Source organism: Rhinopithecus roxellana, chromosome 18 (genome assembly GCF_007565055.1).
Source record: "Rhinopithecus roxellana isolate Shanxi Qingling chromosome 18, ASM756505v1, whole genome shotgun sequence".
NCBI lineage: Eukaryota > Metazoa > Chordata > Mammalia > Primates > Cercopithecidae > Rhinopithecus > Rhinopithecus roxellana.
This window is the reverse complement of record NC_044566.1, coordinates 13,559,815-13,578,783: the sequence shown is the minus strand read 5'-3', so window position 1 is coordinate 13,578,783 and position 18,969 is coordinate 13,559,815. Positions and strand designations below refer to the sequence as shown.

Sequence of the window (18,969 nt, the reverse complement as noted above, 5' to 3'; positions counted from 1 at the left end):
GCTTCAGTCGATCAAACTTCTCAGGGCTAAAGGAGGAACTATGTAACCAGCACAAAGAAACTAAAAATCTTGAAAAAAGAATGGAAGAATGGATAACTAGAATAATCAATGCTGAGAAGGCCATAAACAAACTGACAGAGATAAAAACCATGACAGGAGAAATATGTGACAAATGCACAAGCTTCAGTAACCAACTTGATCCACTGGAAGAGCATTAATAATTAAGATCAAATGAACGAAACGAAGCGAGAAGAGAAGTCTAGAGAAAAAAGAGGAAAAAGAAATGAACAAAGCCTCCAAGAAATATGGGATAATGTGAAAAGACCAAATCTACGTCTGATCGGTGTGCCTGAAAGTGAGGGGGAAAATGGAACCAAGTTGGAAAACACTCTGCAGGATATCATCCAGGAGAACTTCCCCGACCTAGTAAGGCAGGCCAACATTCAAATTCAGGAAATACAGAAAACGCCACAAAGATACTCCTCGAGAAGAGCAACTCCAAGACTCATAAATGTCAGATTCACCAAAGTTGAAATGAAGGAAAAAACGTTAAGGGCAGCCAGAGAGAAAGGTCGGGTTACCCACAAAGGGAAGCCCATTAGACTAACAGCAGATCTCTCAGCAGAAACTCTCCAAGCCAGAAGAGAGTGGGGGCCAATATTCAACATTTTTAAAGAAAAGAATTTTCAACCCAGAATTTCATATCCAGCCAAACTTAAGTTTCATAAGTGAAGGAGAAATAAAATCCTTTATAGACAAGCCAATGCTTAGAGATTTTGTCACCACCAGGCCTACCCTACAAGAGCTCCTGAAGGAAGCACTAAACATGGAAAGGAACAACTGATACCAGCCATTGCAAAAACATGTCAAAATGTAAACACCATCTATGCTAGGAAAAAACTGCATCAACTTACGAGCAAAATAACCAGCTAATATCACAATGACAAGATCAAGTTCACACATAACAATATTAACCTTAAATGTAAATGGACTAAATGGTCCAATTAAAAGACCCAGACTGGCCAGGCGCGGTGGCTCATGCCTGTAATCCCAGCACTTTGGGAGGCCAAGGCAGGCAGATCATGAGGTTAGGAGATCAAGACCATCCTGGCTAACACAGTGAAACCCTGTCTCCACTAAAAATGCAAAAAATTAGCCGGGCGTGGCGGCAGGCGCCTGTAGTCACAGCTACTTCGGAGGCTGAGGCAGGAGAATGGTGGGAACCCGGGAGGCGGAGCTTGCAGTGAGCCGAGATCGCGCCACTGCACTCCAGACTGGGCAACTGAGCAAGACTCTGTCTCAAAAAAAAAAAAAAACAGACTCAGACTGGCAAATTGGATAAAGAGTCAAGACCCATCAGTTTGCTGTATTCAGGAGACCCATCTCACGTGCAGAGACACGCATAGGCTCAAAATAAAGGGATGGAGGAAGATCTACCAAGCAAATGGAGAACAAAAAAAAGCAGGGGTTGCAATCCTAGTCTCTGATAAAACAGACTTTAAACCATCAAAGATCAAAAGAGACAAAGAAGGCCATTACATAATGGTAAAGGGGTCAATTCAACAGGAAGAGCTAACTATCCTAAATATATATGCACCCAATACAGGAGCACCCAGATTCATAAAGCAAGTCCTTAGAGACTTACAAAGAGACTTAGACTCCCACACAATAATAATGGGAGACTTCAACACCCCACTGTCAACATTAGACAGATCAACGAGACAGAAAGTTAACAAGGATATCCAGGAATTGAACTCAACTCTGCACCAAGCGGACCTAATAGACATCTGCAGAACTCTCCACCCCAAATCAACAGAATATACATTCTTCTCAGCACCACATCGCACTTATTCCAAAATTGACCACATAATTGGAAGTAAAGCACTCCTCAGCAAATGTAAAAGAACAGAAATTATAGCAAACTGTCTCTCAGACCACAGTATAATCAAACTAGAACTCAGGACTAAGAAACTCAATCAAAACTGCTCAACTACATGGAAACTGAACAACCTGCTCCTGAATGACTACTGGGTACACAACGAAATGAAGGCAGAAATAAAGATGTTCTTTGAAACCAATGAGAACAAAGACACAACATACCAGAATCTCTGGGACACATTCAAAGCAGTGTGCAGAGGGAAATTTATAGCACTACATGCCCACAAGAGAAAGCAGGAAAGATCTAAAATTGACACCCTCACATCACAATTAAAAGAACTAGAGAAGCAAGAGCAAACACATTCAAAAGCTAGCAGAAGGCAAGAAATAACTAAGATCAGAGCAGAACTGAAGGACATAGAGACACAAAAAACCCTCCAAAAAAATCAATGAATCCAGGAGCTGGTTCTTTGAAAAGATCAACAAAATTGATAGACCACTAGCAAGACTAATAAAGAAGAAAAGAGAGAGGAATCAAATAGACGCAATAAAAAATGATAAAGGAGATATCACCACCAACCCCACAGAAATACAAACTACCATCAGAGAATACTATAAACACCTCTACGCAAATAAAAAACCTAGAAGAAATGGATAATTTCCTGGACACTTACACTCTCCCAAGACTAAACCAGGAAGAAGTTGAATCCCTGAATAGACCAATAGCAGGCTCTGAAATTGAGGCAATAATTAATAGCCTACCAACCAAAAAAAGTCCAGGACCAGGCAGATTTACAGTCAAATTCTACCAGAGGTACAAGGAGGAGCTGGTACCATTCCTTCTGAAACTATTCCAATACCAAAACCTGGCAGAGACACAACAAAAAAAGAGAATTTTAAACCAATATCCCTGATGAACATCGATGCAAAAATCCTCAATAAAATACCGGCAAACCGAATCCAGCAGCACATCAAAACGCTTATCCACCATGATCAAGTGGGCTTCATTCCTGGGATGCAAGGCTGGTTCAACAGACGCAAATCAATAAACGTAACCCAGCATATAAACAGAACCAAACACAAAAACCACATGATTATCTCAATAGATGCAGAAAAGGCTTTTGACAAAATTCAACAGCCCTTCATGCTAAAAACGCTCAATAAATTCGGTATTGATGGAACGTATCTCAAAATAATAAGAGCTATTTATGACAAACCCACAGCCAATATCATACTGAATGGGCAAAAACTGGAAGCATTCCCTTTGAAAACTGGCACAAGACAGGGATGCCCTCTCTCACCACTCCTATTCAACATAGTGTTGGAAGTTCTGGCTAGGGCAATCAGGCAAGAGAAAGAAATCAAGCGTATTCAGTTAGGAAAAGAAGAAGTCAAATTGTCCCTGTTTGCAGATGACATGATTGTATATTTAGAAAACCCCATTGTCTCAGCCCAAAATCTCCTTAAGCTGATAAGCAACTTCAGCAAAGTCTCAGGATACAAAATTAATGTGCAAAAATCACAAGCATTCTTATACACCAGTAACAGACAAGCAGAGAGCCAAATCAGGAATGAACTTCCATTCACAATTGCTTCAAAGAGAATAAAATACCTAGGAATCCAACTTACAAGGGATGTCAAGGACCTCTTCAAGGAGAACTACAAACCACTGCTCAGTGAAATCAAAGAGGACACAAACAAATGGAAGAATATACCATGCTCATGGATAGGAAGAATCAATATCGTGAAAATGGCCATAGTGCTCAAGGTTATTTATAGATTCAATGCCATCCCCATCAAGCTACCAATGAGTTTCTTCACAGAATTGGAAAAAACTGCTTTAAAGTTCATATGGAACCAAAAAAGAGCCCGCATTGCCAAGACAATCCTAAGTCAAAAGGACAAAGCTGGAGGCGTCACGCTACCTGACTTCAAACTATACTACAAGGCTACAGTAACCAAAACAGCATGGTACTGGTACCAAAACAGAGATATAGACCAGTGGAACAGAACAGAGCCCTCAGAAATAATACCACACATCCACAGCCATCTGATCTTTGACAAACCTGAGAGAAACAAGAAATGGGGAAAGGATTCCCTATTTAATAAATGGTGCTGGGAAAATTGGCTAGCCATAAGCAGAAAGCTGAAACTGGATCCTTTCCTTACTCCTTACACAAAAATTAATTCAAGATGGATTAGAGACTTAAATGTTAGACATAATACCATAAAAACCCTAGAAGAAAACCTAGGTAATACTATTCAGGACATAGGCATGGGTAAGGACTTCATGTCTAAAACACCAAAAGCAACGGCAACAAAAGCCAAAATTGACAAATGGGATCTAATTAAACTAAAGAGCTTCTGCACAGCAAAAGAAACTACCATCAGAGTGAACAGGCAACCTACAGAATGGGAGAAAATTTTTGCAATCTACTCATCTGACAAAGGGCTAATATCCAGAACCTACAAAGAACTCAAACAAATTTACAAGAAAAAAACAACCCCATCAAAAAGTGGGCAAAGGATATGAACAGACACTTGTCAAAAGAAGACATTCATACAGCCAACAGGCACATGAAAAAATGCTCGTCATCACTGACCATCAGAGAAATGCAAATCAAAACCACAATGAGATACCATCTCATACCAGTTAGAATGGCCATCATTAAAAAGTCAGGAAACAATAGGTGCTGGAGAGGATGTGGAGAAATAGGAACACTTTTACACTGTTGGTGGGATTGTAAACTAGTTCAACCATTGTGGAAAACAGTATGGCGATTCCTCAAGGATCTAGAACTAGAAATACCATATGACCCAGTCATCGCATTACTGGGTATATACCCAAAGGATTATAAATCATGCTGCTATAAAGACACATGTACACGTATGTTTATTGCAGCACTATTCACAATAGCAAAGACTTGGAATCAACCCAAATGTCCGTCAGTGACAGACTGGATTAAGAAAATGTGGCACATATACACCATGGAATACAATGCAGCCATAAAAAAGGATGAGTCCTTTGTAGGGACACGGGTGCAGGTGGAAACCATTATTCTCAGCAAACTTTCGCAAGAACATTAAACCAAACACTGCATGTTCTCACTCATAGGTGGGACTTGAACAATGAGATCACCTGGACATGGGAAGGGGAACATCACACACCGGGGCCTATTATGGGGAGGGGGGAGGAGGGAGGGATGGCATTTGGAGTTATAACTGATGTAAATGATGAGTTTTTCACATGGGTGCTGACAAGTTTATAGGTGCAGCACACCAACATGGCACATGTATACATATGTAACAAACCTGCACATTGTGCACATGTACCCTAGAACTTAAAGTATAATAATAAAAAAAGCAATGTGAAAAAAGTGTCCTAAAATTGAAAAAAATGTACGAAACTAGTTTTATCTTACAAGAATTTGAAAAATGTTGAAGAGCAGCTCTCAACCCCACCCAAAGCATAGCTGCAGTAAATCCTGAAAGCAGCTTGAAGGCTGGATTCCGTGGTTCACTCCTGTAATCCCAGCACTTTAGGAGACTGAGGCAGGAGAATTGCTTGAGGCTGGGAGTTCAAAACCAGCCCAGTCAACATAGTGAGACCCTGTCTCTACAAAAAATTTTAAAAATTAGCTGGGCAAGGTGATACACCTGAGACAGGACTGCCTGAGCCTAGAGTTTGAGACTACAGTAAGCTATGATCACGCCACTGCACTTCAGCCTGGGTGACAGAGTGAGATGGTCTCTCAAAAAAAAAAAAAAAAAAAAAAAAAAGGTAGCTGGTAAATTATAATAGCAACTGAAACATTACCTTCCTTATAACAGGTTCTGTATTTATCTAGGAGAGGTTATAATTATACAAGGGATGTTCAATATATGGCAATTTTATTCTGTCCTTTGTAACTACACAAACTGTGACCAAGAAACACTTTTCTTATAAGCACAAATTCTTGCAGTTTCAAAAGGCACATTAAGAGACTAGAGAAATCTCATTCATAATAGACAAAATTTAAATGCAGTGTGATGGAGAGAGTTCAGATTAGCACCAGGACATACTGCTCTTTCATAATGTCCACTGCTGGGAAACTGGGATACAGCCCAGGAATGATGAATTGTAGAGAAAACAGGCATGGATGAAAAAGAGACCATTAATCCAGTTTCTATTTTAAATTAATCTGCAGTTATCTCAGAAATGATCAGTCAAGGTAACTAAAGGGCAGATGAAAACTGTTGGTCTGAACTACTCCCTGCTCCCTTAGATGACCACTAGACTATCTTCCTATCCAATCTCCACCCTCTTTTATGCCATCTTCTATTAGAGATGCAATGTGGTTATCACCCAAATTCCCTGCTTGGAAGGATTACACATGAAACTTCAATGAGCAGGGGAGAGTTTTAGCTCATATTAGCTATAATTGCCAGGGATGGGGTAGGGGGTTAAAAAAGAGTATTTAAATACCAATTTCATATACTTTGTATTATCCTGGATTGTTTCACTACAGAAAGTATACTTGACATTTAATTTTTGGCAATCCAGCATCTACCTAGTACTTTTCCACTGATGAAAACTCCCTTCTCCACACTCCATCCATGGGGTTTGGGTGGGGGTGACCAGCTCCAGGGTAGGTATGTGATTTAGGCCTAAATGAAGCTTCACATCCCCTATCCTCAATGATATCCAGAATGGGCAAGTGGCCCAACTGGAGACAATTCTGGGACTTTTGCTCGGACTGGGCAAAGGCATAAAGAAATGAGGACTATTTCTTTTCTCTCTGGTCTTAAGAAAGTTAGCCTGCAGCTGCCTGCAGCAGTTTGCCATCACATAGGACCTAAACATGATTCACACACAAAGGGAATGGGACTGGAAGGATTTGAGGGACAGAAGGAGAAGGAAGAAAATCTGGATGACATTGTTTGAACCCCCTGATCAGCCCACATCATTCCTGAAGGTAAGATACCCCCTAGACTTTTCCATTAAATGAACCAATAAACATCCCTTTTTACTTTAAGCCTGCATGAACTGGGTCTTTCTGCAAACACAAAAGCTCTAAACTATCACATGATCATCTCACAAAACGTACAAAAGCACTTGACAAAAATCTAACACCCTTTCATAATAAAAATACCTAAGAAACTTAGAAGAGAACTTCAACCTGATAAAGACATCTACAAAAAACCCATAGTTAATGTGTATAAGGTGAAAAACAGGAGGCTTCCCCTCAAAGACTGGAAACAAGACAAGGATGTTTGTTTTTACCACTTTTAGTCAACATTGTACTAAAGCTTTTAGCCAGTGCAATTAGTCAATAAGTGAAATAAAAGACATCTAGATTGGAAAGGAAGAAGCAAATCCAGCTCTAATCACAGACGGGCTCTTACATATTTAAACAAAAACAAAACGCAAGGAAGCCAGTAAAAAAAAAACTATTAGAATAAATAAGTTCAGCAAGGAGATAGGATATAAGACTAACATACAATTAAAATTGTATCTCTGTACAGTTGCAATGAATAATCTGAAAATGAAAGTTAGAAAACAAATCCATTTACAATAACATCAAAAAGAATAAACTACTTAAGAAAAAATCTTATTTTATTTTAGTTTACTTTGAGACAGAGTTTCACTCTTGTTGCCTAGGCTGGAGTACAATGGCGTGACCTGAGCTCACTGCCACCTCCGCCTCCCGAGTTCAAGCGATTCTCCTGCCTTAGCCTCCCGAGTAGCTGGGATTGCAGGCGCCCACCACCACCCTCGGCTAATTTTTGTATTTTTAGTAGAGACGGGCTTTCACCATATTGGCCAGGCTGGTCTCAAACTCCTGACCTCAGGTGATCCACCCACCTTGGCCTCCCAAAGTGCTGGGATTACAGGTGTGAGGACCACACCTGACCAACAATAAATTTTTTAAAGTAAGTGTAAAACACTGAAAACTACAAAACATTGTTCAAAGAAATTAAAGATTTAAAAATCACTATTCCAAAACTGCTGCCAGCTTATTCTTTTCTCACATAGTGCAGTGCCTGTCCATACTTAATGGACAAACAACTGTGTAAAATTTACTCTTAAAAATCTTAGCCAAAAGGCTTTTCGGTTCAATTGATGTTGAACAATACACGTTTTCAATGAGTATAATTTTCTTCAAAAAATGCATTTATATTTGGATTTAAACTGGCATACCTCATGTTAACTTTACACTAAAATTTCTTTTTTTTAATTTCCCAACAGCAACCACCGTTTTTAAGTCAAAATTTCTAAATGGAGATGTTCCTATTCCCTTAAAGATCCAAACCAAAAGTAATTACTTATGAGTCATACCCACTTCTGACTAGAAAGTACTGTAGCTTCGCTTCATTTTTCTGGCAGCAGCCTTGTGACAAGTGCCTCATCCAAACACATCACTATGAAAAACTGCACTCCATTAAATAGACACTTAAAAGTTTTAAGAATTACATAAAATTCATTATTTGGCGAACAATTCTGAGTTTTGATAAATGCATAGTCCTTTAATAACCACCGCAATAATCAAGATACAGAAAATTCCACTCTACCAAAATTGTCCCCAAAATTCCCTTGTATTACTCCTTTGTGATCAAGCCTTCCTCTCTCCCTTTACCCTTGGCCAACCACTGTTGCGCTTTCATTTTAAGTTCAAAATATTTCACAATTTTCTTGGAGACCTTCTCTTTGACCCACAGGCTACTTTGAAGTGTACTGTTTAATTTACTAATATTTCAGAGGATTCTCTACATCTGTTATTAATTTGTAGTTCACTTCTATTAAAGACACAGAACATTCTTTTGACAAGTTTTGGCAAGGTTTACTATTATAGCTCAGAATATGGTCTATCTTGGTGAATGTTCCATGTGCATGTGAAAAAAATGCAATATTCTACTGTTGTATTTTGTTCAGTTTTTTATTGTAATAATTACAATGGGCTTATTACATCTTGGCCCAATAATGACTCTTTAATAAACAACTAGTAGAATGCCTACTAGTTAGCCTCACGCTAGAGTTTATCATTCTGCCTTTAAGTCTACCACAGTTCCTTCAGAACTTTTGCCTTAAAAATTAAGGTGTTCTGGGAAAGCAGTTCATAATCTTACTGTTTAACAGGAAAAACAATTAAAAAATTAACATATTGTGAATTTTAAAAATCCTTAAGAGGGGGTTGGGGGAGGGAGAGGATCAGGAAAAATTAATGAATGCTGGGCTTAATAACTAGGTGATGGGATGATCTGTACAGCAAACAACCATGGCACACATTTACCTATGTAACAAACCTGCACATGTACCCCTCAACTTAAAGATTAAAAAAAAAAAAAAAATCCGTAAGAACTACTGTTGTGTAGAAATGCAGAAAAAAAAAATGAAAAGGGACTATTTAAACTCTTTCTAGAAAAGTTAGCCAAGAGTAAAGAAAAAAAGTGAAGGAAAGGTGCTTTTTCATTAACAATAAGAGGAAAAATTAGTGACCATAATAAAGGGAGAACAGAATGGGAGAAAGAAAAGGTTAAGTCCCTTAACTTCTTTCAGCTTTAGTTTCCTTTCCTACAAAATTTCAGCTGGAGTTTAGATGATGCCTAGAAGTCTCTCTCAGCTTTCAAAACCTATCCTAATACATATATCCTAATACAAAGTAACAGAAAACTCCCATCTTTCCCAGAATCTGATTCAAGAGATAGTAACTGCCAGGTACGGTGATTTATGGGGCAGAAGGATCAGTTGAGGCCAGGAGTTCAAGACCAGCTTGGGCAACATAGCAAGACCCTGTTTCCAAACAAATTTTTTAAAATAAAAACAGAGAAAGTAACTAATGCCAAGAAAAAAAGTGAAATTAAATGTCTTGATAGGACTGACAATCTGAAATGTTGAGTCAAGACAACTTATTCATTATAAATTATGGTTTCTATGTTCATAACCCATGTATATCATGATATCATATATTACGTACGCTATATAGAGATGTTAATAGTGAAATAATCTACCACTTTAAACTGAAGCAAAGCAGAGCTATTCATTTACTACCCCTGACCTCCATAGCCTTGGTGTTTTCTAATGTCCAACCTGAGCGCTCAGCCATACCTCATCCCATTAGAGCCCTCCCCAACCTCAGCTTCTCTAGGGGAGTTCCAGACAGGGATGTGGACAGCAAAGCCTTGGGTTCCTCTGCCAGGTCAGTCAGTAAGAGTTCTGCTGTAGCTGGGCAGGATGGAAGAAAGAAGAAACACTCCTCATTGTAACAGTTAACCAAGCATTAGCTAAATTATAGGCTTCTTAATTTACCATTAGTTAATTCACAAAGCATTTTCTGAGCAGTTATAATTTGTCAGGTTTGGAGATTTAGAGAAAAGATCCCAGCCTCAAGGAGCAACAGACTAGTGGAGAGTCTACCATGTAGATGGTGAGAAGACTAACTATAATTACAATACATTATATCAAATTATCTTTAAAACCTTCTGCTAGAAGATGTAGGTCACCCCTCCTGTGTGCTTTGAGCTACCAAACTAAATATTTATTTGTCCTGCACAGTGCTTCTCATATGTCTTACCAGCACCTTAACTCAAGACAATGGAGTGAGGAAACCATGGTTTAAGTTCAGACTCATAACATACAGGTATGTCATCTTGAGGACACTACTTAATTCCTCTGGGCATTATTTCTCTTATATCTATCTATCTATCTATCTATCTATCTATCTATCTATCTACCTACCTACCTACCTACCTATCTATCTCATCCTATCCTATCCTATCCTATCTACCTGAGACAGAGTCTTACACTATTTGCCACAGTCTTGCTCTGTCACCCATCTATCCACCTGAGACAGAGTCTCACTCTATCTATCTATCTATCTATCTATCTATCCATCCATCCATCCATCCATCCATCCATCCATCTATCTGCAACAGAGTCTCGTTCTGTTGCCTAGGCTGGAATACAGGTGTGATCTTGGCTCACTGCAACCTCTTAGCTCACTGCAACCTCTACCTTCTGGGTTCAAACAATTCTGCTGCCTCAGCCTCCCAAGTAGCTGGGATTACAGGCGTGTGCCACCACGCCTAGCTAATTTTTGTATTTTTAGTAGAGACTGGGCTTCACCATGTTGGCCAGGCTGGTCTCAAACTCCTGGCCTCAAGCGATCTGCCCACCTCAGCTTCCCAAAGTGTTGGCATTACAGGTGTGAGCCACCATGCCTGGTCTACAATGGACTTTTAATTAAGAATATATAGCTGGGCGAGGTGGCTCATGCCTGGGATTACAGCACTTTGGGAGGCCAAGAAGGGTGGATCACGAGGTCAGGAGTTCAAGACCAGCCTGGCCAACATAGTGAAACCTCGTCTCTACTAAAAATACAAAAAAAAAATAAAAAATCAGCCAGACATGGTGGCAGGCACCTGTAATCCCAGCTACTTGGGAGGCTGAGGCAGAGAACTGCTTGAACCCGGGAGGCGAAGGTTGCAGTGAGCTGAGATTGCACCACTGCACTCCAACCTGGGTGACAGAGCGAAACTCTGTCTCGAAATAAATAAATAAATAAATAAGAATATATAAAGAGTTCTCACAACTCAGTAATAAAAACAATTAACTGTTAAAAATGGGTTAAAGATTTGAACAGACACTTCACAATGGAAGAGACAGCAATGGCCAATACTTATATGAAAAAGAATCCACGAGGAACCACAACTTGCAAATAGAAGGCTGAATACACAGAGACTAAATTTTCTGGGCATCATTAATCAAAACAGTGATCTAATTAACCTACCCTTAAAGTGAACTATGAACCTGCCTGGTACACAGTGGAGCATGTCTGCAGAGTGTCTGACACTAATGGGCACGACCCAGAAACTGCTAACATTAAGCTAAATATCCACTGCATATTCTTAACAAACCTAGGTACGGCTATTATTATTGCTGTCATTTTAAAACTGAGATTCAGGAAGATTAAGCAACTTGCTCAAGGTATTAGTACTACTAAGTAGTGGAGCAAAGGTTCAAACTCAGGGCTCTCTGACTCCAATCTTTTACACTTAAGCATTGGTGCAATGCTGGCTTGTGACTTTATCACTAAAACCATAAATTACACAGTAAAGAGTTGAGCATTGAATATCCAGGTGAAAAAAAAAAAGTTGTACCCTTACCTCATATCGTACACAAAAATTAACGCGAAATGGATGAGAATTAAATGTAAGAGCTAAAAACTATTTTTAAAACCTTAAGAGTAAATCTTCATGACCTTGGGTTTGACAATGGTTTCCTAAGACAATGTAACACCAAAAACAAACAATAAAAGAAAAAACTGATAAATTAGACTACATTAAAATTTAAAACTTTTGTGTTGCACATGATACCAGGAAGAAAATAAAAACGACAACCTACAGAAAAGAAAATACAGTTGATCCTTGAATACCATGGGTTTGAATTTGAAGGGTGCACATGCGGATTTTCTTCCACTTCTGCTACCCTGAGATAGCAAAACCAACCCCTCCTCTTCCTCTTCCTCTGCCTCCTCAATGTGAAGACAGCAAGAATGAAGACCTTTACGATGATCCAATTCCATTTTATGAATAGTAAATGTATTTTCTCTTCCTTATCATTTTCTTCATAACCCTTTTTTGGCTTACTTTATTGTAGGAATGCAGTATACAATACATATGACATATAACACGTGTTAATTGTTAAAGTTATTCATAAGGCTTTTCGTCCTAAGGCTTTTGGTTATTCGCAGGCTACTGGTTAAGATTTTGGGGGAGTTGAAAGTTACATGCAGATTTTTTGACTGTGGGGGTTGATACCCCAACTCCTGCATTGTTCATGGGTCAACTGTATTTGCAAATCATCTATCTAACAAGGAACTTATATCCAGAATAAAGAATTCTTGGCCAGGTGCAGTGGCTCACATCTGTAATCCTAGCACTTTGGGAGGCTGAGGCAGGCAGATCATCTGAGGTCAGGAGTTCGAGACCAGCCTGGCCAACATGGTGAAACTCCGTCTCTACTAAAAATTCAAAAATTAGCCGGGCATGGTGGCGGGCACCTGTAATCCCAGCTACTTGGGAGGCTGAGGCAGGAGACTTGCTTAAACTCAGGAGGCGGAGGTTGCAGTGAGCAGAGATCATACCACTGCATTCCAGCCTGGGTGACAGAGTAAGACTCTGTCTCCAAAAAAAAAAAAAAAAAAAAAAACTCTTACAACTTTACAACTCTATAATGAAAAAATAACCCAAACAAATGGGCAAAAAATGCAGATATTTTTCCAAACTAGATACACAAATGGATAATCAGCATATAAAAAGATAATCAATATCAAGTCAGAGAAATATAAATCAAAACCATGAGACACCATTTCACATCCACTAGGATAGCTATACTAAGACGATAATGAGGTTGATGAGAATGTGAAGACAGAAACTTCTTTGATTACTGATGAGAATGTAAAATGGTGTAGTCACTATGGAAAACTATTTGGTAGTCTCCCAAATTATTAAATAGTTATCATATGACTGCAGCAATTCCACTCCTAGGTATTATAGATATCCAAGAGAAATGAAATCATGTCTATACAAAAACTTGTACATGACTGTTCACAGCAGTGTTATTTCATAATAATTAAGAAAAACAAAAACAAAAAGAACAGCCCAATCCAAATGTTCTTCAACTGAGAATGCATAACTAAAACACGGTATACACATACAATGAAATAGTATTTGGTAATAAAAAGGAATGAAGTTCTGATACATGCTATCGAAAAAAAAATCATGCTATATGAAAAGAAGCTAGCCACAAAAGACCACATATTATATAATTTCAATTATATAAACTGCCTAGAAGAGGCAAATCTGTGCAGACAGATTCGTGATTGCCAACAGCGAAGGGCAGGTGTAGGAGTGACTGCTAATGGGTACGGGTTTCTTTCTGGGATAATGAAAATGTTCTAAAATTGATCACGGTAATAGTTACACTTTTTATATATACTAAAATCATTGACTTGTACATTTTAAATGGATGAATTTTATGGTTTATGAATTAACTCCATAAAGACGTTAAAATGTTAACAACAAAAAGGGTTGACCAGTGGTTGAGAAACCAAGAAGCCTCATATTCCAGACGTCTTCCGGGTACTGTTTACACTAGTATATAAGGCAAGAGTCACCTTCCTCCACCTGAGGGGAAACAAAATTATAGCATATCCTTAATGAAAACCACCTGGCCAGTATGATGCAGGCTTTTGTTATTTTCAGAACGCAGTAATGCAATGTGCCTGAGCCTTAACCTGCTGGAGAGAGACAAGCAGCCTGCAGCTGGCTAGAGTTCACGACAGCAGCCCTCCTATCAGCTGAGTGGGCAGGAAAAGGACCTAAAACTACAAAGCAGAAAGTACAGGTTAGGAAATTTCCTTGTGGCAAAACATATGCACAACATTGGGCGTCAAAGCTTTCTTCACTCCTGAATTCCTCTCCACTTCCCACTCCCGAAATAGAGTCTGCTATTCTAGGTCAAACATACTTTAAATATAGGTACATTATGAATCAGCTAGAATTACATAATGATCAAGCAAGAAGGACCTTTGAAAGTATTGTCTAATAGAGCACTGACTCTGAAGCCACTTAATAAGTGGCTGTGTGACCTTCAGTGTCTTCATCTGGAAAATGGGCATAATAAAGGGAACTGGTTTTTGAAATTGCTGCAAAGACTGAGTTAATCCATGTAAAATGTTTAGAAAAGTACTTCGCACATTGTAAGTACTAATAAGTTTTTAACTGTTCTTATAATTATAAACTGGTAAATCCCATTATTTTCATGGAGGAAGACACTAAGGCTCAGAATGCTAAAGTGACCCTGCAGTTGGCAGTAATAGGACTGTTTGCCAGGCTTCAGGTCTCTTTTGACTCCTGAACCAGTGTTCTAGAGCATTAATATGTAGCCCTGCATGTATGATACTCCTTGACTAACTTTTAGGTCTTGAAAGACACAAATTAACAAACACAGTGCTTCTTCAGAAGCATATCTCACACAACGTGGGAATCTGTAACATGTTTTTAATTCACTCTCTTTTCATGCCAAGTTTAATCTTCTAACATCTGAAGAAAGGTACTGGCACTAAATCCCAGAATGTCCAAAAGGAAGGATGGCACCAGACTGTAAAAGAAAATACACATAAACTTTTTTTTTAAATTTTTCATTGAAGGAGGATAGAATACCTGAATATGCTTAGCATTTAAAGAAAGAGATGGCCGGGCGCGGTGGCTCAAGCCTGTAATCCCAGCACTTTGGGAGGCCGAGACGGGTGGATCAAGAGGTCAGCAGATCGAGACCATCCTGCTAACATGGTGAAACCCTGTCTCTACTAAAAAATACAAAAAACTAGCCGGGCGAGGTGGCGGGCGCCTGTAGTCCCAGCTACTCGGGAGGCTGAGGCAGGAGAATGGCGTAAACCTGGGAGGCGGAGCTTGCAGTGAGCTGAGATCCGGCCACTGCACTCCAGCCTGGGCGACAGAGTGAGACTCCATCTCAAAAAAAAAAAAAAAAAAAAAGAAAGAGACTTCTTTTCTCTTTCTGCATTCTAGAAATACACTCATGTAAACCTCAGATGCTATTATCAGGGCTTGATGAGTTCTAACTTTCCGTAATTAATACCTATCAATTTAAAATTCAACAGGCAAAAGAAGCTCACAAAATAATAATACGTAGTATTTAGTGAAGTACAACAAATGCAGCAGGATATAAAGATGTAACCAGAAAACATTCTATGCTACACTAAAGCCAGAGTAAGCTTTTAAACAATCTCATCACTTCTCTTTCTTTCATAGATGCATGCATGCACGTACCCACATGCACACACACAATCACATCACAGTGTTTAAACCAGCCTATGAGGCCCTGAAATATCCGGCCTCCTGCACACCCCTGCATCTTTGTTGGAGCCTCACTCTCCTCAGCTCTCAGCCAGACGGGTCCTCTTTCCTTTCCTCAAACTCACACGTCTCTCTTCTGCTTTGGGGCCTTGACACTGGCATTCCCTGTGCCTGAAAAGTTCTTTACTTCCTCTAATTACACCTCTGCCTTGGCCTCTCCACCAAACTATTAACAGCTTGATTTATCCTTCAGACTCTGCTTAAACTTTTCCTCTAAGAAGCTTTCTCTAACAACCTGCACTAGCCTCCTTGCCCTCCCTCCTCCCCAACCAATCACACACAATGAAACATGGTTCTAACCACTTATCCAATAAATAACTTTCTTCCCCCACCAGACTGTAGGCCCAAGAAGGGCACAGGCTTTGTTCAACATTGCTTCCCCTGTGCCTAGCACAGTAGATGTTGAATGAAATTAACAACATCCCCTAAGGATTCAAAAGACCAAGTGATAAACTGATTTCCTAACTTCACTCAAATTTGACACATGGCATCCCATATCAAGCTGTCAGCATGACAAATACACAAACCACACAAACAGAGGCATGGGTTATATACTACCTTTGGAGAAAAATTCAGAATGAACAAAAACTTGGATTGGGATTATATGTATTTTAAAGTTACCATGTGCAAACCTACAAGAAAAAAAAAGTTACTTTTTAAAACAAGCTTCAGAAAAAGAAAAACTAACTTGTCACTAACACAACATGCTCATTTTGGAAGACCAAGTAGAAAAGTGGAGAGCGGAGGAAACAAGAATGCATGTGAGCCTCCTAGGCTATTACCATTTCTTTCCCAAGTAAATTTATCTCCTAAAAGGAGAGAATATGCCGAACCATCATTCTAAGTGTATCTGGAAAAGTACCCAGTGGTGTGATGGGCTTCTATGAACAGTATGCCTACAAGGACGGGGCACGTGAGTTAAGGGAACAAGCAGCATCACGTAAAGCTGTCTTTGGCAATGGCTCCAGTGCCCTCTTCTTCAGGGTTTCCACCCTAGCACCACTCAGAGCATTAACTTCTCTTACTTTGGGAAGAAAAAAGTAGACTTTTCCAACAGAACAGATAGGAATCACACGACAAAGATTCCAAAAGATCCTTCTAGAGAGTTCTGCTTACACAAGGACAGTCAGCAACAATAACAGCAAAAGCATTTCACTACCAGGAAATAGTTACTGTATCAAGAGACTAAACTTTCCATATAGAAAGGAGAAGGAAAAGATGGGGGGAAAAAAAACCCACAAAACAACAAAAAAAGTTGGGGGTGGGGAAGAATGGGAAAAAAAGAAGAGTGTCGAAGATGAAAGAAAAAAAGGTAAAAAGTGTGTGTAATGAATGGAAAGGATTGAGGGGACCAGTAACTAAATTTTACTCAAGTATATGCATCTGAGAGCTTAAAGAGACCTCAAGAGGAAAACTGCCAGGTCAAGCCTCCTCCCCTTAACGTTAGCAGTGCCTCTGGCATCCACCAAACCAAAGCCTAGCTTTGAGTTACTCTCATCTAATCTAATTGTAGACATCACTGAAGGTCCTGGAAGCAAACAAGAAAAACCTCTTCTCATTTAGGCTCTACTAATGATTACAGAAAAAAATAAACAGGCGAACTCACTGCTAATTATACTAGGCAAAGGGAAGAGATTCTGGGTACGCCCAATAGGGGCACCTTTGGCTGTGCTGTGTGACCTCCTCGAAGTTACTATGCCAACTGATCCTCCCACACACACCCATTCTTAAAACACCCTGCGCATTACCATACTACAACCTTTTAAAAATTATCCCACAAAAGAATGGAAAACGTCTCTCACCCACTCTAAGGGATACTGGGAACATTTCTGCTTTCAAACACACTGCCTTTAAAAATTTAAAGACCTAATCTATTTTCTATGATAAAAAGTTTACTTCCAAAAAAGTGGCTAGCACAGTTTCCAGCATATAGTAGGCTTTTATTAAATACTAGTTGCATACATGAAAAGAACGATCGTTCTGAATAATTTTCACAGCTGTAGAATAGTTACAACCTTCTCAAGATATGAAGCTTTTACCTCCACAAACTAGCAAAAAGGGCGGGTACTATTTTAAAGCCAATCTGTAAGGCACGGCAAGAAAGTTGCAAATATTTGCATTCATTTAACGGTAATTTCAGAGTCCGTAAAACAAAAGGAAATGCTCAACGAGAAAATATAAAAACCTTGTGCAGAGCTTTGAAACTGTGGAGTTGGGACTCTGACATCTTGGTCTGCACGCAGATGACTCAGAAGGTGACAAAGGGAAAATGTTTGCACTGAGGACTTTGATAAAGGATCTTTCCCCTGTGGAATTCCAGGTTACTGCTGGCATTCTTCTGAAACCTTCCAACCTAGCTGCGAGCCAAGGGAGTCCGGTTCCTTCGCCAAAATTCAAGAGATTCCCAGAGGACCCCACGACGGGACGTCTGCGCCTTCCTCCCGCTGCCATGAGAGCACCGTGCCTTTCAAGTCATCCCAAATCTCAGTCTTTGTAGCCTTCCTTGAAGCGAAAGGGCAGCCACAGTTCTTACCCAATCCCAAGAGAGGGCCGTGTGGTCCAGCAGGGTGACACGGTCCCGTGAGAGAACTGCTTTGGGAAATACTCCCGCTCCACGCTGGCCTCAGGAAAGGGCCGTGACCCCCGCCCCAGGACGAGTCCAGACACCGCCCTGCCGCAGCACAGACAAAGGACCGGCCCCCAGCGCGACCCTGGCCCGGCGCGGCCACTCACCGCTCAAATAGTTGGTCCACTTGTACAGCACCCCCTCCATGGCGCCCGCGGCCACTCGGCCCACGCCTGCCGGCCCCCTCACTGCCCCAGACCCCAGGAGGCGAGGAGCACCGGCAGCAGTGCCATCACCCGGCGCGGCCCAGACGCCCACTCCCGGCGCCCGGGCCCGGTGTGGGGACGCCCGGTCCGCCTCACATCCTCGGCCCGGGGGCGGGGTCACTGCGGCGGCCTCGGCGCGAGAAGCCCAGTCAGCCGGTGAGCCCGTGCTACGAAGCCGTGCACGCTGTTCACAAGGAGGCACGGGCTTGAGCCCTACGTGGGTCGGAAGGGCAGCCGAAGCCTCCGAAGTGCGGCAAGCGAGCTGCCGGTCGGAGGCGGCGCCACCGCGCACTACCTGAACCCTCGACCCGCCGGGCCCGGGACGCGCTCACGCATGCCCAG

At 40.6% G+C, this 18,969-nt stretch overlaps 1 protein-coding gene across 1 annotated transcript in view; it reads right to left on the bottom strand.

Moving 5' to 3' along the window:
• PLEKHA8 (pleckstrin homology domain containing A8) overlaps positions 1 to 18,969 on the bottom strand; it is a 63,772-nt gene extending 44,803 nt beyond the window's left edge. The window contains exon 1 of the mRNA XM_010376658.2: positions 18,529 to 18,969. Coding sequence (XP_010374960.1) covers positions 18,529 to 18,568 — 40 coding nt within the window. The 5' untranslated portion in view covers positions 18,569 to 18,969. The remainder of the gene's footprint in view (positions 1 to 18,528) is intronic.